Source organism: Eretmochelys imbricata, chromosome 13 (assembly GCF_965152235.1).
Source record: "Eretmochelys imbricata isolate rEreImb1 chromosome 13, rEreImb1.hap1, whole genome shotgun sequence".
Classification (NCBI taxonomy): Eukaryota; Metazoa; Chordata; order Testudines; family Cheloniidae; genus Eretmochelys; species Eretmochelys imbricata.
The window spans coordinates 8,317,372-8,342,515 of NC_135584.1; the positions used below are offsets into that span (position 1 = coordinate 8,317,372).

Below are 25,144 nucleotides of genomic sequence, written 5' to 3' on the forward strand. Positions count from 1 at the left end.
AGAAGGTTGATTTTCTTTTTTGATTCGGGTTCTGTAGTTTCCGCATTGGAGTGTTGCTCTTTTTAAGACTTCTGAAAGCATGCTCCACACCTCGTCCCTCTCGGATTTTTGGAAGGCACTTCAGATTCTTAAACTTTGGGTCGGGTGCTGTAGCTATTTTTGGAAATCTCACATTGGTACCTTCTTTGCATTTTGTCAAATCTGCAATGAAAATGTTCTTAAAATTAATGACATGTGCTTGGGTCATCATTCGAAACTGCTATAACATGAAATATATGGCAGAATGTGAGTAAAACAGTGCAGGGCACATACAATTCTCCCCCAAAGAGTTCAGTCACAAATTTAATTACATTATTTTTTTTAATGAGTTCTCATCAGCATGGAAGCATGTCCTCTGGACTGGTGGCCGAAGCATGAAGGGGCATATGAATGTTTAGCATATCTGGCACGTAAATACCTTGCAATGCCGGCTACAAAAGTGCCATGCAAAAGCCTGTTCTCGCTTTCTGGTGACATTGTAAATAAGAAGAGGGCAAGTTATCTCTTGTAAATGTAAACAAACTCGTTTGAGCAATTGGCTGAACAAGAAGTAGGACTAAGTGAACTTGTAGGCTCTCAAGCTTTACATTCTGTATGAGTGCAGTTGTGTAATAAAAAAAAAAAATCTACATTTGTAAATTGCACTTTCCTGACAGATTGCACTACAGTACTTGTATGAGGTGAACTGAAAAATACTATTTCCTTTGTTTATCATTTTTACAGTGCCAATATTTGTAATAAAAATAATATACACTTTGATTTCAATTACAACTCAGGATACAATATATATGAAAATGTGGGAAAACATGTAAAATATTTAATACATTTCATAGATACTAAGGTCAGAAGGGACCATTATGATCATCTAGTCCGACCTCCTGCACAACGCAGGCCACAGAATCTCACCCACCCACTCCTGTGAAAAACCTCTCGCCTATTTCAGTTGGTATTCTATTGTTTAACAGTGCAATTAAAACTGCAATTAATTGTGATTAACTTTTTTGAGTTAATTGCGTGAGTTAACTGTGATTAATCGGCAGCCCTAAAATTTTGCCTAAAATGCTGACAGAGAACTGCCTCTGCTAAAAACTTTAAAAGTGAGGCATAAATCCCATTTCACATTACCCCAAGAATATACAGTATTACTTTATGGACACTTATAATTTTATCCTTTCTTCCCTTCTCTTCCTTACAACCCCCCCAGTGCCAAGCACAGGGATTTGAATGAGCTTTCGGAAGCTCTAGAACTGAATTTTAGGAGCTGTTTCCTTGATGTGGAGTGAGACGTTACGTGGAGATAACCTTATTAACCAAGAAAGAACAGAGCTTAATAGTTTTTGCTTTGCTTTTAATCCTCTTTGCTTAGCAAAACACAAACAGAAAAGGCCCAAAATAAGACCCTGCAGGATATAAGGAGCCAATCTAATCTCTTGTGTTATGAGTAATTTGGTCTTGAACACTGGGGGGGAATTGAACTTGACTCGTAAGTCTTCCCGGATGTCCCTCCAGTATTTGGAGTCCTAAAAATAACACACAACTCCAATGGCCTTGACAACCTCTGAGTTGCTTTGCAAGAGATTGTAATGAAGCCAAAGTAGGTGAGTGGCCTGCAGTGCACTTACATTTCAGAATCCCCTGATGAAAACTGGGGATGGCTAATTAGCTCTTCGCCTTTGTTAATGTCGCGGTTTGATGGCTAAGACTCTCAAGTGTTCTTCTAGAACAAGTAAATAGCTAGGGAGGACAGTAGCCCCTTATGGCAATCTGAAATGAGTCAAAAGGGGCCAATTAACTGGGGTCCAGGGACAGCTATTTTCACAATAGCTGACTAAAGAAAAGTCTGTGCTCTATGGTTGGCCGAGTGCCCTAGGTAGTGATATATTCCTGGTCTCTGCCCTTAAATTGGCCTCTGGTCTGATGCAGAGGGTTTATGCAGTGTTCTTGTAGTCGCTTCAGTCCCAGGATATTAGAGAGACAAGGTGAGTGAGGTAATATCTTTTATTGGACCAACTTCTGTTTGAGAGAGAGACAGGCTTTCAAGCTACACAGAGCTAACTGTCTGTTCAACCTTGTATTTAGCTGTGACCCTCTGCAGAGTCACTTTACCAGACCTGAGGAAGAGCTCTGTGTAGTTGGTCCAGTAAAAGATATTACCACCCTCATGTTGTCCCTCTAACACCGTGTGTAGATTCTTAAAGGACCCAGGCCTATGCAGAATGGTGCTTACAGTGAAGACCGTTTGAGACAAAGGAGCTAACTTCCTATAGCTCCAGTCATCTCTTCATTGTGAAACTTCTATTTCTGTCCAGGATGGAACCTCTGCTGTCCTAACCACTTTTTTCCTCTATAGATAGATGCCTTTGTAGAAATCCTATAGCTGGAGCTTGAATCACGTGCGCTGCGGATAACACACACTGTGTGGAGGGGACCAGAGAATCTTGGGGGGGCATTAATACCTCTGAGAAGGTGTCACTGGTCAGCTGAATTCTGACAAGCCAGGGAGCCAGCTTTGGAGCCTTTTAAAGGCTTCAGCACCAGCAGAACTCAGTGTTATTTCACAGGTGCGGGTGATTTACTTGTCTTTTTGCCACAGCCTGAATAGCTCCTCAGGGCTTCCATTCCCACCTGCCCGTCCATATACACCCACCTCTCTCTGTGCCTTCATCTAGAGGGCATGGACTGTTCTGTCATGTAGGAATTCACCTGCCTCCAGATCACATTGTAGGATGACGTGGCTCAGGAGATGGTTGGAGCCTGTGTGAAGAACCTGAAAGGACAGTGTCTGGAAAATATTTCTGTAGGGGCATTTTAATTTGGGCCTAAAGAAGAAGGATACCAGCTCCAACTAGCAGGAATGAGTTTGGAAACCTGTGGCCTGGTCACTACCACAGATATGGCCAACTCAGGGAGCCCACTCACAGCACAGGTGTTAAAATACACTTGGAATATGTAATGCAGACAGGATGTTGATCATGTTCCATCACCAAGCTAAGTCCGGGTCATATATGTTGCAAACTGGAATTGATGTTGAATAAGATCCTAAACTTGGATATATCTGGAGTGTAAATGGGGCCTTAATTTGCCTTTCCTGCATTCCTTTCCACCAACCTGAGCTTATAGTCACCTGGTTTGAGATGCATGATGGGGAGTCAGCAAGTAAACTCTGGCTTTGGCTGACTTGAACAAGCTGCTTTAGGTACCTGGGGTCTGTGTGTAGCTAAAACAGGCACAAAAGTCCAGAAAGTGGCGCCAGATTCAAACAACCCAGCAGCCATCGCAGTTCTTCCTGTCCCCACCTTCTTCCCCACTGAGCCTTTGCAATGAATAACCAGGCTGGGTGGAGCCTAGGTCCTGGGCCTTTTCCACTTTGCACCATAATCACTGTTGCTAAATGAGCTTTTAGAGCTGAGGCAGAAAGGGGCTTGGAGCGAAGAGAATAAAAGCCTGAAGCTGCTCTGGTGCAAACTAGCAGGCTAGTTCAAGGAAGTCTTAACTTCCCCTTGAGCAGGGCACTTAAGTCTCCACCCCTCGCCATACAGCCAAGTTGGCTTGTGGCATACCTGAAATAACTTCCAATGTGTTTAGCTTGGAGCCGTGCTTTGTTGGATACAAATTCAGTAAGGTCAAAACCTTATGACATAATTCATATTACATCACTCTTTTTGGTTTTTAATTAAACTTCAGTCCATTTAAATTGATCCATCTCCACCCAGCCTTGGGTTAGTCACAAGGGCTCTCCTGTAACCTTCTTTGCCTTCTCTCCCCTGCGTTCTCATTCCACTAATCAGTCTTGTGATGTCTGATGTTGGATTCTTTCCCTTTGAAGAATTGATCAGTCTTCTGCTGTGCATTTCATCTTGATTTTTTTTCCCCCCTTCACTTGTTAGGAAGTTGGCTTTCTATCATTACGGGGATGTTAACCTGAAGGGAGAGGATTTTCATGCACGTTTGGACTGCAGTCTTCTCCTTCAATGTTACCACAATTCAGAAACTTTTAAAGAATGCAGGGTGGTGATGAGATGGAGGGAAGGGCTAAAGGGAGATTCATGGGTCAGTCTGGCTTTGGGGAGTTGCTTTAACAAACAGTCTCTAAACAAGTCTGTTGGGTGGGCTTAAGAAACATGCAAAACTGTAGTTACACTTCCCAGGTATTTCTGCGGATGCTTTCTTTGGATTTGAATGGGCCTGAGTTCATGAGCCATCTGAGAGCCCTTAACTGGGCATTCAGTTTGTAATGAAATCCAAACCCGGGCAGGCTTCATGTTCTCTCTGCCAATCTCTTGCCTGGCTTGTGGGGTTTCCCCTTTCTTCTATTGGGATGTTTTATGCACAGTGCTCCCATGGTGATCACTTCCCAATGCATGGGTGAGGGTGTGTGTTTTCCCCTTAAAGGTGTGACAGTTGTTCCTCTTAACTGCTCCCTTTCCCAAATCATTGCAGTCTGTGGCTTGCTCTTGCTTATCTCCTTCTCTTCAATGCTTCTCCTCTTCCCTTTTTCTTCTGGCCTGTTTTTAAACACTAACCTGATAACCTGGACTCCCTACAGCAAAACTCAGATATGCTGTGTTTGCTTAGCGTTGAGCGTGTACTCAGGGACTTTACAAGGTACACAAAAGACCCAGTCTCTGCCCCTCTAAGCTGAAGGACTAGATCCTCAGCTAGTGCTAATCAATGTTGATTGGCTGAGGATGTAGATAACCAGGCAGGGTGCCTGCAAGTTATTTTTGTTTTCCAATAGAAATAAAAGCCTGCTGGGAAATTGTCCAAGTATGTCTATATAGTTTATGAATACACTTTAAGTGCCAGTAGTTATACCAACTCACTTATTGGTTCTGCCATGCTGAGGAGACTGTTTAGCAGGCTGTGTTGTCTCCAGACTGGAGCTCTGCAAAAATAGATGACCATTATGTGTTTGTGGTGTGGGGTTTTTTTTTTTTATTGCAGTACAGAAAAATGGAACAGTATTAAAGGTCAGGCCAAATTTCTTCATTTGGGACCTTTTTATATTTGAAGGAAGCCCTGGAATTTTGGCCCTCTGCATTCTGAAATTCCTGCCTGATAATGTGGGAGCACTTAGCTTAGGGAAAACAGCTCTGTTTGTTTACATACCCATTGGGATGCTTTGAGATTTCCCCTGAACTTTATAAAACAGTTTGCATCTTGTGAATTACAGTAGTGTTTAGACCCTGGTCCTGCAAATTATGGTGCAAGCTGAAGTTAGTGGAGTTGTGTGCGAACCTGTGTGTTGTATATTGCCAGGTTGGGGCCTTAATCACCCCCACTAAAAATCCAGCTGTGGCTTCTTGAAATGGCCTGGCTGAAACACACATGAGGCTTGGATAATATAATGCAATGAAGTCCAGAACTCTGGCTGTTCAGGAAATGCAGGTCTGCAGCTTCAGACCTCCCGACAGTGCTGGGTTTTGCAAGACTGTCCTGCTTTGATCCACAAAACCCCCTGTCCTGGTTGAACTGGGACTGGCTGATCTCTGCTGCCTGCTCCAGGCATTGTAACCTGGCACTTAGGGTTGCAGCACTGCTTGCTCAAATTTGACCAGGCCACTCCCGCAATAGAGGGCCAGGCCACATCTAAGCGGCATTGGAACCTCGAGCATCAGAAGTCAGATTGCAGGGCCCACAGTGGGGAGCCGAACCCAGCCAAGCCCATGGGCCAGGAGCTGGCACTGCAGGGTGAATGCAGGGTGGGCTCGGGCTTGCTCTGTAGCTCCCCCTGGGTGAGCACCTGACTCCCCTCACCAACCACCCTCCTCCCGCCCACCCCCCCAGCAGCGTCTCACCCTCTGGGGGCAGAACCCCTCCTCCTTTACTAGCTAGAAATGTTGGGAGGTGTGCAGCTTATCGTGCCCACCTGTCTGCATTTTGAAATGCAAGATGTTTTAATGACAGGCTTTGTCATGGATGTGTAACGGATTCTATTATAAAAATCAGTGACTATTAACACCATATTCTCTGCCTGCCAGTGCACAGGCAGCTAGATATAAACAGCTGACCAAACACAATGGAGAGCTACTAAAATAAACTCCTGAGAAGTTAATAAAGAGCAGGAACAGCACTAAAGTCTGACCAGTGCACTCTGAGTGATACCCTCTTTTGGGGGATTGTATCCTTTGCTTGCAGGGAGATGGACTCAGTGATGTAACAGACGGTCTCTAGATTTGATTCTTGCTCCTATCCCAGGTCACTCTGTGCAATCTGTATAGCTTAATACTGTCGAGACCGGTTAGGTTCACAAAGGTTACTGCAGCTCCAATCTCAGTGGGGCTCAAACTTTTTTACTGGCGACCCCTTTCACACAGCAAGCCTTTGAGTGTGACCCCCTAATAAATTTAACACACTTTTTAATACATTTAACACCATTATAAATGCTGGAGGCAAGTGGGGTTTGGGGTGGAGGTTGACAGTTTGCAACCCCCCATGTAATAACCTTGCGACCCCCTGAGGGATCCCAGCCCCCAGTTTGAGAACCCCTGTCCTATCTTCAAAACTGCTTCTCTGTTCATGGGGTTTGTCCTAGGAATGGAGAAGTTAAAAAAATGTTTTATACCTTGATTTTCAGCTGCCATGACAATGTGCCAATGGCCGGGGCACTGGACTGTAAGACCCTGGTTCTATTCCTAGCTCTGCACTGACCTGCTGTTTAGAGCTGGTCAAAAAGTAGGGAAAATGTTCACAACTCGTGTGTGTGTGCGCTTTATTTTCCCCCAATCAAAAATGTTTAAAACTGGAGCCTTTCTGCCAGCTCTGCAGTTGTGTGATCCAGGACAAGTCACTTCATTTCTCTGTCCTCTGCCTCCCGTCACATGCTTTGTCTGTATGCGTTTGTGCAGTGCATAGCACAATGGGCACCCATCTCAGTTGGGGCTTCCAGGTGCTTCTGAAATAGAAAAAAATTATAATGTGTAATGCTGATAGACCCTGGTCATCGGTGGGCAGGATTGAACCTGGGACCTCTGGAGCTTAGTGTATGAGCCTCTACTGCAGTGGTCTCCAAACTGGAGTGCGCGAGATGATCCCAGGGGGTGCACGGCGGCAGGAGTGCCGCTGGATGGCATTCTGCCCTTTTCTTTTCTTCTTTGGCGGCAACTCTGCATGTCCACTGCAGGTGTTCCCCTCGGCGGCTTGTCTGCGGCAGGTCTTCCGGTCTTCACCCTGGGGGTGCGCGAGCCAAAAAGTATGGAGCCCACTGCTCTACTGCATGAGCTAAAAGCTACATGGCCCTTAGCTAAGACTGTAGCAGACTCATTAATCTCTAAGTGGTCTCTGTGCCACTAGAGGGGACAGAACACCACACCCAAGAGGTGTGTGGGTTACAAATGTATAGATCTTTGTGAGGATTTTGTTCTTATGGGAGGATTAGCTTGCAGTTTTATACTGTTTGTGACCTCTTCCTTTGCTAAGCAAAATGGGCCCAAGTCCTTTAATTGGGCGTGGGGGGGGAAGGACTGTTCCCTGGTCAGTGTTGGGATTCACATGAGCTCATTCTGAAGCTAGTTTGCATTTTGCATTGTAGTGTTGGGACCATCATGGACCTAGGGCCTCGTGGGCTTAAGGGCAGAACTGGTTTGTTTCCAGCTAGTGCCATCCTGAGGTTTGTTGGGAAGGGGTCTAAACCCTCATCCTGGAAATGGAGAATGTCCATCTGTGTCCTTCCAGTTCAGGGTTGTTCATCAGGCATTGAGCTCATGCTCTAAAATAAGCCAGCGTAGGCTGGAGCAGTTCAAGAAGCTAATGGAAAATCTACTTACAATCAAGTTGGCATTAAAATTGAGTCAATCCACTCTCAGTGGGAAAACTAGTCTCTGAAGCTTGCGGAGTCCAGATAAAACAGGATCTGCCCATAGAGCACTCAGCTGCTTTTCTTTCCTTGGATTATAAATTGTTTTTGGCTTCCAGTTGTTGCAGCAATATGGAAATAAATAAAATGGGTAGTTATCTATTAATAACCATTTTGAAGTAATAACTATAAAAGGATTTCCCTAGTGGAAATCTAATAAACCTTTAGAGTTCTTATCTTAGTCCCTAGTCTACATTTATTCTTACAAGTTCTGTGTGTAACATAAATAGCTGCCTTGAATTTTAACAGAACACCTTTTGGGTGCAAGGTGTCATTTTTGAAACAACTCTAAAAATCCTGTTTGCTCTTCTCCAGCCTGTTCTTTGTATAGCCAGTCATCAATTTGCAGAGTTCCTAGTTGGCTTTTGAACAAGATTGTCCACCAAAACTCAGTCCCATAGACAGGAGACTAACTGCTTGTTAAAAAAAGATGTAATCCTCTTGCTACTTCATATAATAGTTGCTATCGGATTGCAAATCCCAAGATATAAATTGACTGACACTTTAAACCATCCTTTCTGTTCTGTGGATGCAGGAGCTCCAGCTATAGTGGGCTGCTATAAACTTCCCGATGTGCCACTCAGAGGGATACATAGAGGGTTTTTTTTTTTTTTTAATGCTTTTGAAAATCCTGCCCAAAAAGTACTGGCTTATTTCTGCGTCTTCTGAAGTCAGTGGTAAACGTCCCATTGACTTCAAAGGGAGCAGAGTTAGGCCAATGCTGAAAGCTTTTGAAAATCTCACCTTTTGGCTCAAGAAAACAGCAAGTTTCTAACAAAAGCTTGATCTGGGCAGGTTGCACGGCAGTCCGGACTTCAGGGAGTTCTATTTAAACCTCTTATTTTATTCAGACTTTCTGTGGCACCAACTCATCTGTCTGTCCAAACGAAGATGCCTGTCTACTGCACTTCAGCAACCATTGCACTAACCGGATATTGGTCCATGGTGGTGAGCAGTTAGGTTAGGCTCGGTCTTATTTTTATGCCTCTTCTCTTACTAGGTAATGAAACTGATGTGTCCAAGCAAAATTCCTTCTCTTTCAGTTCCGTGCTTTCCCCAGGGGCATGTTTGAGTAGCTTCTTGGCCCTTTCTCTACGCTTGCCAGCAATGCTGTTCACACCTGTTTGCAGGGATGCCATCCGGAATGTTCCAAGCAAAAACAATCCTGTCAGAGACTACTGCTATGCAGTGTGCCCTAGAATATGAGAGTCCAAAAAGACGCAATGCTTCCTAGCAGACTTAAGGGTTAAAGGAAGCTGACAGCTCCAAGTGAAAGGCCGGAGAACTTGAAATTCCTTCTGCAGTCTCGGAGGAGTTACCTTAGTAAGTCGTCATCTGTGGCTTTAATTATGTCTGGAGGAGGAAGGGTTACTGCAGCTGCTGTTCTGGGGTAATGCTGATGTTTGCAAGAGGATTAAAGCAGCTGTTTCGTGTTGGGTGGGGAGGGGAGAGGAAGAGAAAAGGGGTCATGCCCTTTTAAAAGGGCTAGAGGTGCTTTGGGCTGGTGAGTGCAGCCATTGGAGAAATTGAAGGTTGTCCATTAGCAGTTGAAAAGCATTGTTCAGATTACAGCCTTTTCCAAACAGGGCTGACTCTGTCAGCAGAGACCACTGTCACCTGACATTCCTGGATTTGTAAATTGAACCTCTCATTTCCCTTTCAGACAGTTTAGACATAACACTTGGGAGCAGGAAGATTAGCAAGTCCCATTAACCCCTCCTGAGACGGAGGCCAGGAACTACAGTTTGAACAGCCTGTATTTAGCCTGCCCTGTTGCACTTGTGCGTGTAACACTATGACTGATAGCATAATCCACGATCTTCCTTAATTCAAAGGAACATGCATCCTCCTTAAAGGACACCTTTTAAGATGGAGCTCTGTGACACCCATGGAGAGCCATGTGTCACAGGTGTTGGTGTGACCATTATTTTTGCTATAAGTCGATTCGATGGTTGCACACTTGAGGTTCTGAACGGAGTGGCAGTTGCACCCCATAGCCTTTGGGGTCCCAACAGACCCCACATGTCAAAGCAAACCTCAGCTGTAACTGCATTTCACCCAGTTTCTTATGAAAACCACAGATTTCATGTTTTTGACATTCGATCCTGTTTAGTCTGTCTGGTTTGCTTTGATCTGGTCCCAGCTTCTACCTGGTATGCATTCCGAATGTATGGCAAACCTCCCGAGTTAGGGGGATTTCTGGTTTTGCTGTGAATCAGTTGAGCCCTGCCAGGGGTCTGGTCATGAGGCTTGGATTGAGCATGGCATGGGTGCTGTGGACTCGAGTTCTAATCCTGACTCTCCTGTGTTCTCAAGCAACTCACTTCATTGCTCTGCTCTTTCTCTCCATCTGTAAAATGGAGACATCACCACATACCTACTGGGGTGTGAGGAAACCTGATTCTATGTTGGGTTGTACATTGCGATACCACTGACACCTGTGCAAAGTGAGGGTAGAAAAGCTACCGCTTATGGGAGTAAGTGGAGTATGCTGACTGGTAGCATTTTAGCCCCACCTGGCACAAGTGTGACTATTTGCATAGGGTGCAGGGCAGTGGAGCGTCAGGCCTAGAATGTGCTCAGTGAGCCAAATTCCATCCTGGTGCATGGGTGTAAGTCCAGTGGACTCAAGTCAATGTGGCCTGCCCTTGTACAATGACTTACACCAGTGCAAAGTGTGTGTATAATGCTACCACATCAGACTGGTAACCCACTTCCGCACCAGTGTCTCTGTAGAAGATTAGACAGGATAGTTTCAGCCTAGCACCATGGGGTTACATTTTCCCTAGGTGACTGGTCAGCCCATGGGCTCTGGCTTCTAGACTGATATTACCTCTCAGACCAAGCTGCAGTCGGTGGATTTCTCCAGCAGTGGCCTATTCAGTATAAAAAGGGAGGAAGCAGCCAGCGCAGTGTTCTCCATGAGGAATTCTCAATTTTGCAGCTGTTTGATGTGATACAGCTTGAATTGGCAGGTTTAGGATACACCTAGGGCCCATCTCTTTTATGCTCCAGCCTTCTCCTTGGGCTGGGCTGCTCCTACGGCTCCTCCTTCTGACACCTCCGCCTGCACCCTAGATCCTCACTAGAGATCCTCCCTTATATCCTAGTGAGGTAAGGAGTCACCTGCCACAGCAAGTGAACAGGACCCACTTCGCCTTTCCACAGCGAGATGAAAACTTGTGTACATGTTTCAGGCTTACAGTGCCAATCTGATAAGGGATAGATATTGCTTGATTTTTGTCTTTACTCAGCTGTTTTCTGGCTTGAGGCTGGTAGGTGCAGTTTTGGTTCAGTCCATTTACGTGATTATATTGTTTATTTACAATGAAAGGCCCCTTGGGATAGGCATGTTTTTATGTATCTAAATAAATAAATAGGACATCTCACTACTGCCCTCCTTCTAAGTTGCATTGAAATAAACAATGTTTCTGAGCAGTGTATTTTTTTTTTCCGGAGTCCTGTTTAAAAGTGACTAGTTGTTTATGCCTCTGCCTTTGGTGCACACTTGCTTGGCTGCTGTCAGAGACTGACGTGGCCAGTGTTTGCCAAACAAAGACCATTTAATTTTGAGCTCAGCATAAGGCCTCCTGTATGTCAAGTTATGCACATGCTTCAGTGTCTGCAAGATCAGGGCATCCACCTCCCCTCCAGCTGGTGACTGTATAATAGACATGTAATTAAGCACCCATACGACACTCATTGCAACCTTACTCTTCGTGTGACAGCCACAAATCTAACCTATGCACTCCACTGGAGGTAGCAGCCTGTGTGGAGGCTATTCAGTGTTTTACACCTCCCTGTGTTCTCACAAGGGTCATCTGATTGACTGCACATCAAACACCCCTGCCAAACGTAGCCTGGGAAACTAAGCTTCCTACGGACTTGGAATGACTTAATGCTGTCCAGGCTTGCCCAGCCGAACTATGATGGCACCGATCTGTCCCAGCTCAGTCAGGTGCTGCAGATCTAGTTTTCAGACTATTTTTGGCCGGAAATGTACACTGCACTAATCTGTAGAAGAACGACTCTTATGGAGAGAAGCTGCTGTGAAGAACAGAAGCCTGTGTATGAAATCCACCATTCTCTTTGGAATTAATATATATATGCTCTTGCTGGGAAATGCTTTACCTTGTCTTAGGCTGGGTTCAGCTATTTATAGAAAAGGAATGGATCATTTTTTATGGCAAATGCTGTCCAGGCTTGCCCAGCCGAACTATGATGGCACCGATCTGTCCCAGCTCAGTCAGGTGCTGCAGATCTAGTTTTCAGACTATTTTTGGCCGGAAATGTACACTGCACTAATCTGTAGAAGAACGACTCTTATGGAGAGAAGCTGCTGTGAAGAACAGAAGCCTGTGTATGAAATCCACCATTCTCTTTGGAATTAATATATATATGCTCTTGCTGGGAAATGCTTTACCTTGTCTTAGGCTGGGTTCAGCTATTTATAGAAAAGGAATGGATCATTTTTTATGGCATAGGAAAATTAAAATACGGTATTCAGATCTGTGCTGCCAACTTGTGGTTTTTAGGCACACAAGTCTCGTGCTCTTAAGTGTTTTTCTTTTAAAGCCTCGGCTCCTAAAGCCATTTGGTTATGGGATAATCTCAATTTTCATTTTAAGAAAGAAAAAAGCTTCTAGGCCTCTGGGTGTTGAGGAAAGCTTGAAAATGGGATCCCTATAGGTTCGTTAACCAGAAGGCCAATAAAAACAGAACAGAAAAGGTTATTTGAAGCTTTGCAGAGTGGTCCCAACTCTATTCCCAGTTTATCCCAGACTCGGCATTGGTTAAGTACCTCACTTTTTCAGCTCCCAGGAGGGATCCTGCCCAATACTGACAAGGCTTTTGCCTGTGCTCTTTTCCCATCTCTTATCTGCTTCCCTCTTTCAGGCACTGGAGAGAAGCTTCTCACTTCAGAGCTCCCTGAGGACCAGGTGTTTGCGCTAATTAATTTTAAATTACAGAGCATGTATCTCCTGAATTTCTGCAAAGGCCATTACACCCCACTGTCCCTTCTCCCTGCTTGTGGTGCTTAAAAGACCATATTGTTAAGAGCACATGAAGCGTTCTTAAATTTCTGCAGGAGCAATAAAGGCTTCTTATTAAATATTAATTGCGGAAACAAAGTAAGTGCCTTGGGGCTCGTGGGCTGGGAAGAGCCTGGTACGGGTGCTGGGACCATTGTTCATATCACACCCTCTTCCCACTAATTTTAGGCAAAAGGCCTTGTTCCATTCGAGTGAAACAGTCCTTGTTAAACTGTGGACGTCTTTCCTCCCTGATCTGAGTGCTCTGTTTCTCTTGGGGAAGTGGCCATATCCCATTGTGCTCAAGAGGGAAAAGGAGCCATTGACTGCAGGGGGGTGATGGATTATACACGGTTTTGCCCCTGAACATGGCAGTAGCCTTGTATTTTTATGGAAGGGATTTTTGTCCCTATGGCATGTCGAATGAGCCCTAACCAAAACCCTAGCAGTAAAAAGACTCCTCTGCTCATGCTGAGCCATGGAAACAGTGACAGCAATATTCAGTATCGATAGGATCCCTAGCGCTCTCCTGGAAATAGAGGAAAAGAGATTTGACTGTATTTCAGTCCGGCTAGATTCCTCCATAATTAACCTACCATAGAAAGATAAGAAGTAGCTCACCTTCTCAGGAATGTTGTTCTGGTTTCTGTCTGGGAGGGATATGAGGTACATTAAAGGGTTTTGTGTGTATGGGCAGAAGGCAGGGCGAGCTACAGTGGACTTTGTAACCACCTTTAAAGAGTGTTTGTTGTTGCTTTGAAAAGTTTGCTCCTAAAAATCATTTAACTGGGGATAAATTTCTTTTACCTAAAAGCAAGCTACATATGCCACATCCTGTAACTGCTGTGCACTGATCCCTGCCTTCCAGATGGCAGAAGCCTCATTTTTTTCCTATCATGAGATTTGGACACACCTATAAATTTGAGAGGGACCATGTGTTCTGGGTAAGAGAAAGAAACAGTAGTGAGCGAGAGTGTGTGCACACGTGTGTTTACACAATAGGGTCCCGACCTTTCAAATACACACCTGAGTAGTCCTAATGGAACCATTTGCATGCACAAAGTTATTTGTGAGCAAGTGTTTGGTTGCGGGAACAGAGCCTAAATGTTTTCTCTTAAAAAGGACAAAAGCAAAAAATGACAAGGGGGAAAATGAGTTTTCACTAACCTGGAAAAACACACAATCTAGCCCTTCAGAAATATTTTCCTGTGTCAACGGAAACCATCTATGTGTATCTATCAGCAACAACTCCAGAAAATATTTTGAAAAAGGTCTGAGTCCTCTGGGGCAAAGAATAAATGAGGCTGCCTCTTGATGGTCCAATGACTGCAGGAAGTCAAGCAGATTGGTAAGGAGACTTTGCTGTGACAGATATGTAAACTGATCAATGAGAAGAAAGGATAAAAGGCCCAGGTACAAAGAGAGGGAGGAAGGGGGCACATTACTGAGCTAGAGAAAGTCAAATATAAAAAGAAAGGCAAATACGCTATGGCTTCACAGTACCTCTGCACCTGACCAATATATTTGTCTATGAGAGAAAGCTCAAGATCAGGCCAGTTTGGTTATGAATTGTTTGTATTTGCTACTATTTCTGTTGGAGGGTATATGTGCTGCAGCCTCTTTCCAGTGTTTTGGGGCCTGAAGAACCCCTCTTTGTCTGGGGTGCAGCCCCTTATAAGGCCGTAGCTGCAGGCTGCTGCTTCTCCTCCTCCCCCCAGTGGGTATGCACTTTGTGGACTCTCCAACCATGGTGTGGGCCTCTTCCTGCTGCGAGTGTCCGAGCTTGGTCTGTGTGGCCCTGTGCCCCATTATGGCTCTTCAGGGGGCCTTCTGCAGTCCCCATGGTGTTGCTGTGAGTGTAGAACAGGGTGGCTGAACTCTACTTTCTGTGGGCCTTTAAACAGGAGATGGGCCCTTTAAATAAGGAGGGGACAAAAGCCTCAGTCATTTTTTTTAAACACCCTTTAAGTGGCTCATTCTCTGTTGTGGCTCTTCAGAGGCTCTGGTCTGTAACAGTGTACGTCTGTGCATACCCCAAGAAGATCTAGCAACAGCAAGGCAGAAACCAGCCTGTTTTTTCCTGCAGGATGCTATTCTGTTAATTCATGGTAACAAATTCAGGTGCTGTGGAAAAACATACACAGCTACTACATAATCACAAGCAGTCGGAAGCTGGGATTAGAACCCTAATCTAGCTTCAGAACCAGAGCTCCTCTGGCAGTGATTTCTAGTAGTAGGTCTCTTGTCCTGTTTCTGAGCCAGCCATTAAAGTAAGTCTCTCTCAATTCCTCCCCTTTTGTGAGATGGTTTATGTGTAATAAGTGCAACTGAATAGATCTTTTGCTAATGCAAGTGCAGTATGGGTGTGTATTCAGGTCATTAATAAAACCAAATGTCACAAAAGAATTTCATTGTGTTTCTTGTTCCAGTTCATTGTGGCATTTTCCCATTCATCTTCAATGGCCGGGAAACTGAAGTCATGTTTTCGGGCTTGTCTACGCATGGAGATTAATCTGCAATAAGGCATTGGGTGAATTTAAAGGAGATTAACTGTTCCTGATGAACGCAGTGTGCAGATGCTCGTATTCTAGAATAAGAGCATTTTATTTTTAATTAGCTTAATCAGGAATAGCTATTACAAAATAACTCCCCATGTAGAGGCGAGGGGAATAAAAAGCAGTACAGACTTCTTATTAACGATTGCTATTTCTGAACACTCCTGTGCCTCTCCCTCATTTGAGGGACAAACAGGAAGTTGCTAATTCAGACCCAAGAATTTATGGTTCCAAAGTGGGTGGATTTGCTGCTGATTCATGGTGTGCTGGTTTCACTCATCAAAACCTCAGAGCTGTCAGGTGGAGGAGTAATTAGTTGGAATTATATTTCAGAGGGGTTCTAATCGCGGACAAGGCTGCTTGGCTCCTCCTCATCAGTATCTCATCCTCTGTAGGATGTTGAACTTGTTCCATCTTTTCAAGTATTTGAATGGCCTGTAAATGACTGTGATGCAGAGCTGATAACTGCAATCTCAGTCAGAGATAAAAATGTTACTATTTGGAAAGAGAATTGGTTGCTAATTAAAGTGCACCAGTGTCTGTCATGATTTCCTGGTCAAAGATTTCACAGAACTTCCCTTCCACCTACCAAACCTACGTAATGCTGCTCTTAATGATAACTTCATTGCTCTTAAAAAAAAATCTGTGCCATCCATCAAGAAGAAGCCCATCGGTGACAAATGTAGCGGGCACAACAGAGCATGAAAATGTCCCGCAGAAGTGTACTGCAGCTAGCCCAAGTGAGGTAGATCTACAGTAGAAATCTAAGGCTACCCTGAGTCAGTTGGTTCTATCATCACCTTATCCCATTTTCAATTTAGAGTTTCCTTGGGTGCAGCCTCTTCTTGAGTTCCCAGTTCCTATGGATTGAGCATCTTCCACCTCATTCACATCTTTCCTTAAAAACCAGCTGTTCATTTAGCCGTCCGTTGCTGATAGGAGCAGATAAGTCATAGTCTATCCTGAAGGCTACTCCTTTGGTCATATTGATTCTGTCCAATTTAGCTGGTAGTTTCTTTAGGTCAGGGACTAGTCTGAGCTGTGTTCTGCTAAGGACTGTGCACATGTCTGATGTGATCTAAATAACAATCTAACATTGTCCGGCATACTTGAATGGTCTGTCTCTAATAGACTTACCTGCTGCCGCAGCTGTATAGCACTGCATACAGACCCTTGCATTCTGTCTTGTTAGTAAATTAGCTGCTCCATCCAATAAGAGCCCCTCATCCATGCTACACATGATGCTCAGGCTTCATCCTGCACTCTGCCAGTAAACCTCCCATCCTCACCACTACTATCCTGGTCTGGGCACCTCACTGAGCAAAGACATCCATATAGTGTCAAGGTATATAGTGACTCTGTATTATGGACAAGTTGGTGGCCGCCTCCTAGTCCAAAAATATAATTCTTGCCTATGAACCCAAGCCAGATCTCCAGTGTGATTTTTCCAGACTGTACCCCATAGACTTCCTTCATCCTCCTTAAGGATTGTCCCAGTATTTTGGGGGTTAATCTTTAGCCAAGCTGTGATGAGACCAACTTCCTGAGCAGTGAGGTGCTTGAATAGGTGCATAATGTGACTGCATTTCAGTATTACTCATTTTGTTCTTTTTTTCCCTTGCTCCACCCCATGAGCAGAGCTGAGCGTAGAATTGTTTTCCTGGTTTGGAGCTGAACTGAAAAATCAGGGGGATGGTTCGTTTCAAACCAAAGCAGTTTTTTTTTTTTTTTCTCACTGAACTGAAAAACAAAAATTATCCTTTTTGGATTGAAAAGCACGCAAGACATTTCATCTTGAAAGGGTTGAAATGAACAGCTACAATTATTTTGGAAGAAAAATCTTTTTTTAAAAGCTAAACTATTTGCCCCGAACTTGCCAATAGTTTGTGTCTGAAAAATGCATTTTTTTAAAGCAAATTTAATATTTTCTGAAAAAAATGCACCCAGCTCTTCCCACAACAGCACCAATCGCCTAAGGGAGAGGATTGTGTGGATCAGTGTTTGCTATTGCTTGGACCACTGCTCTGCTGCTAACCTCATTCCGGTGTTGCAGGTCACCAAAGCTTCTACTCTAGGGTTGAATCTTTCCCCCCGACTCCATAAAACATGTGCCAGAATCAATGAGATCAGTGTGTGTGGGTTTTTTTGAGCATATGCACTAAACTTGGCACGGCAACCCCTTTCTCTATGGAGGAAAAAAATTGGCCAGGACTCTGGGAGTATAGAGGTTTTTATTCATCTGACTGATAATATGAGCTAAATAAAGCTTCTTGGAAAAACACTACTGAGTTTCTCTTTCTGTGGTGGTTGGGCAGAAATGTATTGGGACTAAATATGGAATTAAAAGGATTTTCTTGCCAGCTTTCTCTCTCCATTTTTAGGGCTACTGCACCATCTTTATAACTTTCTCAACATACGTACTTGATACAGTCATTTTGCCTTTCTTTTTCTCGGCAGCCTGTCATGTTCAGAAAAATAGGAGGGCCGAAATCCACCAGATTTAACAAGATGTCCCACCATTGCACTGAGCTGCATGTCACAGTTTAGTGTCTGGGTTTGCCAAGGTCACAGAATCCTGTAAGTTTTCTGTAACATGAGCAAGAATGGCTCCTGCAAGAGAGAGAGCTCTGATGATGAAGATGTTTAGAGATACTCAGATGCAAAATGTGCTATAAAAATTCAGTTAGCTTAATAAATGCTGATTAAGCCTCATAACACCTTGGGGTTGGTGAGGATTGGATATACAGCATAGGGACCACTACATCCTGCCACTAAAGTGCAGCCACTTCTGGTGGGGGAAAGCAGCAGTTTAATAGTGCACAACACTGCTACGCAATTGTTTAACTTGAGCAGTGGAAGAATGCTGTCATTTTGAAAGTGCAGGGGGGAACTTAGAGGTGGAATGTCAATACATGAACTGGGATTTTGCTAGGACACCATGGCTCATACTAAAAGAGGATCTTAGTGTTAGGACCTCAGTCTTACGTTTCATGTTTTGTTTTGTTTTTTAAAAATGTCAGGGGAGGCATAAGACATTATATGGTAAAATTCCCCTCGCCATAACAGCAGGTCCAGGCTCTGCTATATTGCTCTTCCTACGTGAGTGGGATTCTTGCTGGCATCTGAAAAAATTTGCCAGCAGTGTGGGCACAATAGTCCCAAATCTGTTTCTGTAGAAGAGAGAAATCGAGTGGTGGGTTTGTGCGTCATGCATGCAAAACTGCTGAGATGGCTTTTAATTGACTGAGACTAGTAAACCTTTTCCCCCACAAATGTAAGGGGTTGCTGTCAGAGATCACGGACCTCCTGACTTACTTACTTGTGACAGCTCCCATACTTCTGGAACAATACAGCTTGCAGCCAGGAGTGTTCTTTCATTTTCTGCTGTCATTTTCACTTTAAACAGGGCGTGGGATTGAGGGAGAGGGTGTTCTGAGTCAAGCTGTGTAACATTTGTGCGTAGTCACACACACAGAGACAGATTAGATTGCAGTGTAATCAACACCATCCAGGAGTGCGGAGCTTCGCATCTGTAACACTGGAGCAGGGAACAAGGATGACTTGTGAGTCAAGGATGGGTCTCTTGTGCCTGTAATTGCAAATTTTACTTTCCCAGTGTGAAACTGGAGAGCAGTGAATTGGCTTCTGTGGGGTGCTTGCAGGGTTCTGCTGCCTGTCACTGGCCACCTCTGGGGGTGGGAAGATAAATACCAAAGATACCAACATTGTCTGTTTTTAAAGTTTTGCTTCGGACCATTCTCCTTGAATGGAAGGACAGAAACACATACCTTGGTCTCAGAAAGACTATGCCTAGATAGTAAAAACAGCTGGCCCTTCGATAGCACCTTTCCTGGAAGGATCTCAAAGCAATTTGCAAACGCTCTGGGTGTGTCTATACTGCAGCATGTGGAGGCATATGCAAGGTAGCTTTGATTGCATCCTCACTTCCACTAGCAGCATGGCTTCAGCAGAACAGGCTTGCTGCTCCCAGGCTCCTGCTTGCAATACCAAGTCTCCTAAGAGTGAAACGTGTCAGCATCCCTGTGAGATGGATATTCTCTCTGTTTTACAAAGGGGGAAACTGAGGCAGGGAAAGGTTAAGGGAAGCTAAGCCTACATTTTCAAAAGTGGCCAGTGTTTTTGGGTGTCCCACAGGAGATACAGTGGATAATATACCTCAGGATTTCTAGGCCCGGTCTTTCAGACGGACACCCTTCTGAAAATGTGTGCTTTAAGCTAAAGCACGTTACTGAGCTAGTGCTCTGAGACCAGTGCCTGTCATGCTGATTGGTATCGTCTCGTTTCCTCGGGCTGCCCTGTCTGCCTGTATCCACCTATTGTCCCTCGTTGTTAATATGATGTACTATTTGTAGTATGTAGCACCTCGGAGCCCTGGTCATGGCCCAGGACCCCATTGTACTAGGGGCCATGCAGACATGGAACAAAAAGACAGTCCCTGCCCCAAGCGCTGACAGTCTGTGTCAGACAACAGGTGGCTACAGGTGGACTTGTACTTAAATCTTATCCTTACCTTGTTGTAAGCTATTTGAGGCAGGGACTCTTAGTTCTCTGTGTGCATAGCACCTATCACAATGGGGCTCACAGGTGCTACTATCAGAGAAATAACAGACTAATCCCTGTCATACCCCCAGTGAGGTGGGTATTATCCCCATTGGGTACATGTGGAAGCTAGTGCATTAGGAAGTTAAGGCTGTTATTTTTCACAGGCCGTGAGTATTTGCACCTCTCGTTGACCTCAGAGCTGTGGGTGCTCGCTAGCTGAAAATGAGACCCTGAGTGACTTGCCAAAGCTATGGCAATTCAGTATGAGATCTGGGTTTAGACCTGGGGAGTTCCTAGTTTCCAGCCTCAGGGCCAGGCTGCTACGTCACGCCTGTCTCACTTGCAGGAGGATACCGACTAAAGAGAACTTGGGCCCGTCTGTCTCTCTGAATTGCGAGGTGCACAGCTGCTTTCCTAGTGCTGCCGTCCAGCATGCTTCTGGATACCTTGGAACTCTACAGCCGATCTGGTCAAGCCAAAAGCCATGTTGCATTCCAGTGGGAACATTTAATTTATCCCCCGAAGAATAAAGCTGGAGACGGATTTATAACAGAGGGGAATGCATAACTTCATTGGCTGGTACTCAGCCATGTTTCCCATGCCAAGAAACAGATGTCAACCTGTGAGAACTGATCCTGGAGGGAAAGCAGCTGACTGAAAGCCTGGCCTTTGGGGCTTCACTAATAAATAACAGCTTGGTTACAAGAATTAGTGGTCAGAAAACGCTGTCCCTCGGTGCGATCTTAGTCTCACATACCCTCGAAATGCATGAACCACAGAGAGGAACTTGGGCCTGTATCTAAGTGAGGTTTTTGCTTTAGCCATGTGAAAAGTGTGTTTCATCTTTCAGCTTTGGCGCTGTTTTCACAGAGGTAACGTGCACCTGCGCTGGGTGGCCATTTATAAATCTTAGTTTGTCTGAGTCGTAACTTTGATTTAATTGGTGTGCGTTTCCCATGGGCCATTCCCTCAGCTCCCTCTGCTATTTGGGCTTTAGGGAGAACTTGGAGGGGTTTGTCTTAAACGAGGAGATACCAAGTTATGTTAGAGGTTTGTGGGGGAATGAGCTGGAGATTGCCATTGGGCTGTAGAGGGGCAGACACTCAGCTGGTATAAATTGTCTTCAGCAGAGGTGTAACGCTCTGTGCCAGCCGAGGATCTGCCCCAGAGTTTTTTACTTGTAGGCAGCAAGCTCAAATCCTGCCATGGGAAATGGATACGGTCCTCAGTCCGGTTGTCAGTGAGCAGGTATCCTTGTCCTCCAAAAGCACCATGGCAAGTATAGGGCTTGTTGGCCATCACCATGAGGGGACCTAGGACTGAAGGAACGTCAAGAGATGATGGGAGTATCCTCTTACCCATAGCAGCAGGCCGTCCAGGAGGCGGTCTAGGCAAGGGACAGAATGGCAAACCTTGTATATAGGAATGCAGGGCTCTTCTGAGGAGTAATCTGAAATTCAGGTGCTACCAGCCTACATTAAGGTTGCTGCGGTGGGTGGGGAGCAGTCATTCTCTGAGTCAGCGGGGGATCTTGACTGGAGCCCTAGGAAGAGGCAGGTTCAGGTGGAAGTTTATTTTGTGGTGATCTTTCCAAGCTCTCAATAAAGCCCAACCCCCAGGGAGGGGGCAAGCTTGGATGCTAACTCTAGCTTTGTGTGCTCAGTTGGGGGCAGGCTAGGGACTTGGCCAGCCCCAAGACCCGTTGCTGCGGAAGCTGGCACTGCCATGGCCCATGCTTCAATTTCCAGGGCTGTCTGTTAAGACCTGCATTACATTCCCGTTGTCATAAGGATGGTCGCGCCAGATCCCACCAAACCCTGGTCTCTCCCGAGGAAGTGTGTTTTATGAACAGCTTGGGAGACTTGGTTGCCTCTTCCCTGGCTCTGGTCTTTTTCTTTTCTCCCTTAAGAAACTACCTGTGGCAGGCTACTGCTGTTTTCAAAGCACGTGATGCTTGATACCAAGTGGCTGCTATGTGGCTTGGGGATGTGACTGGTGCTGGGACTTACCAGTGCACAGAAAATCGCAACTCGCTGGCTACCCCTTTGGGCCCCTTGCTGGTAGTCTCAGGAGAAGGACTAAATGGGTATGGAGTCTTCATTCTTCTCTCAGTCCTAGAGGAGGTGCCTCCTAGTCAAGTAGACACAGATTGGCATTGGCAGGTCAGCTTCCCATATTGTGCCAGCTCTCTGCCTGGAGGGACCCCAGAGCTGCAAATCAGCACCTCTTGCAAGCATGAGATGCCCTTTGTGGTGTGTTTGATGCTAAGAATTTTGCCTGACAAGAGATTTTCATCTGCCCGTAAATATCACCATTTGACAGGGTGATAGAGTGGGGATTCTTGGAGTGAGCTGGTGCCAGCTGGGGAGGGGAATTTCTACTTGAGCTTTTGTTTCTTTCTAGCACTGACATTTTAGCTGTCCAAAGAGTATATTTATTTCATTCTTGGCAAGGACGCAGCTGCATAAATCAGTGTCCGGACTAATTGGGAGTAGCCCAGTGCAATTAGGCAAGCTGAAACCAGAAAGGTCTTCTCTGCCTGCTCTCCTGAACCTGGTGTATGTGGAAGAGAAGCTGTTCTGGGCTTCGCTTGTACCCAGCTGTCTCTCTGGTTGGGTGGATGTAGGACTGACCGGAACGGTACAAGTCTCAAGGGCAGGGTTTTATGATATGGTCTCTGTCTAAGAAGCAGCTAAAAGGAATGATACTTACCAGATCGATATTTCCTAGCAGCCTGTGACAGCATCATGGATAGGGTAGAAGCTTCCCAGTCCCCCACAACCTTTCTTGAGCACATCTCAAAGCTCGTCTCTCATGGCCAAGCATTTGCCGGGCTCCAGGTTCAAGCCAAGATGGGCTTTCTCGGTGGGAGGTACAGGTGACCATGACTGTTAGCACTGCCTGTTTGTGAGCAGTACGGATTGGGGAGCTAAACGTCAGCCCAGTACTACCTTAGCTATGATTCAGCTCCTTTCGTCCCATGCCCCAGAGGCCTTTGCTCCATTTGTGCTCCGTTCACATTGAGTTGGGTGGGAGTTGTATGTGATTTAAGGACTGAGGGAAGATAAGTACTCAGGTCAATCCTCTAAATCTCTTTAGAGGATCTTTTGGTATCACAGGGTAGACTTGAGGAGCAACAGAGGGAAGAGAGATGTTCGTTTTTTTCTTTTCTTTTCTTTTTTTTTTTTGGAGGCTCTTTCTCACAGGGAAGGGAGTTGAATATTATGATCTCCTTTCATACTGAACATTATCAGACCCTCCGCCCCCAAGTAAATTCCAGCTGATTTATCAGACTGGGGAACATACGCTTTGCTGGAGTGTGTCCCTGTGGGTTTTTTTTATATATATTTTTTTATTTTTTATTATTTATGAGGATAATTACTGATTTAAGCCCCTGGGCTTTCCATCTTTGAGTTTTTGCCATTGTGAACTGCAGGAAACCCAATGAGAGCGCTAAGCATTCAATCAGGCTTGTAAAAGGTGGTGATTTGCAGCCCTGGAGAAGAAAGTCCTCTGAGCACTGAGCTGATACAGTATGGGTGGCTGTCCTGCTCATGCCTGTGTGTAATGCAGAAGCTGCCTTGGAGTGGTTATTTTGACAGGCAGATCTTTGAATTTTGATGGGGTGAATTTGGACTTTCTGAACTGTGTGCAGGATACTGCCCTGCTGCATTCAGTCCCATGTCCTTGAATGCTCCCCAGTGATAAATATAACCAGAATCTGACCCGTCCAATCTTGAGAACGTCTTGCCCTCGCCATGGCTCTGTCCAGCATCCACGTTGCATAGTGATCCACGTGGGAGCAGAGAGTTTTGCTCCACTCTTTATTTCCAAGGTGGGAAGGGATCAGGTGCCACCATGGGTCACACCAGTCCTCTCTTCTTTTAGTGCTGCCTTGAGCACCAACCTAACCACATGTTCGTCTCTTTCAGCTGTTCCACGTGGCATACGTCCTGATCAAATTTGCCAATTCCCCTCGTCCGGACCTCTGGGTGCTGGAGCGATCTACTGATTTTGGACTTACCTATGAGCCGTGGCAGTACTTTGCCTGTAAGTATGGCAATAGCAGCCACTGGAGGAGTTGGGTCTTAATTCATGCTGGCTTCGCTGTATGGGGCAATGAAGGACCAGGAGGAAAGTTTTTTGCATTGTTGAGTTGCTGTTTATATGGGAATTCACTCTGAACCTGGGTTTGGAGGAGCTGAATAAGTGGTATGCTCTAATACAGCAGGTGACCTGTAATTCTGCCTTTCCACAGAGAACTTATTGCTGCCAGAACTAAAGGTTGGATCGGAGCAGCGGGAAGTTTACCCAGTGGAACAGATGCTATTTTGGGTTATGGTAGATCTTTAATGCCAGTGAGAAGTTACCTCGCTCCTGCAGGCTGCCTTTCCTTCCCCTATCCCTGTCCACCACCACACCCTCACCAGCATGGCTGCTATTTAGAAATGCCCTGTTCAGCGCAGCACCAGCAAGGAACAAACATGTAGATCCCTGACAGAGGGCAAGAGAGCAAAGCCTTTAGCTACTCCATTTTGTAATGGCAGGCCTGACTCGCTTATCAGTGGCTGCCACAGCAGCGAGGTGTGAGGGTGGAGGATAATCACTGCTCCATTGTATCTAATCCAGTCTACGCCTGGAAGAAGAACCTGGTCTCTGCTGTTATGAGTAGGGCCTTGTCAAATTCATGGTCCATTTTGGTCAATTTCATAGAGGATTTTTTAAATGGTTAATTTCACAGTTTCAGGTATTTCAATCGGAAACTTCATGGTGTTGTAATCGTGGGGATCCCAACCCAAAAGGGGGTGGGGGCGATAGAGCATCTGGAGCAAGGCTATTGTGTGTGGGGTGGGGTTGTATTGCCACCCTTACTTTTATGCTGCTGCTGGCCGCGGCGCTCTGCAGGTGCGGGAGGTTCCCGGAGGTGGGTCTGACCCAGCTCTGGGAGTGCCCCATGCAGGGGAAGAGGGAGTCCCGTCCCTCCCCAACTCAGCCAGGACTAGCATCTGGAGTCTGGCGCATGGTAGAAACCCCCAGCTAGGGTGGCACTAGCCCTGCCTCTCCCCTACAATAGCCAGATTTCTCGGGGAGGCCAGATT

General features: G+C 45.4%; 1 protein-coding gene across 1 annotated transcript in view; it reads left to right on the top strand.

Annotated features, from left to right (window-relative positions):
- The window catches only part of LAMA5 (laminin subunit alpha 5), a 160,883-nt gene that overhangs the window by 41,927 nt on the left and 93,812 nt on the right, over nucleotides 1-25,144 (top strand). Inside the window, exon 3 of the mRNA XM_077831882.1 lies at nucleotides 23,978-24,095. Coding sequence (XP_077688008.1) covers nucleotides 23,978-24,095 — 118 coding nt within the window. The remainder of the gene's footprint in view (nucleotides 1-23,977; nucleotides 24,096-25,144) is intronic.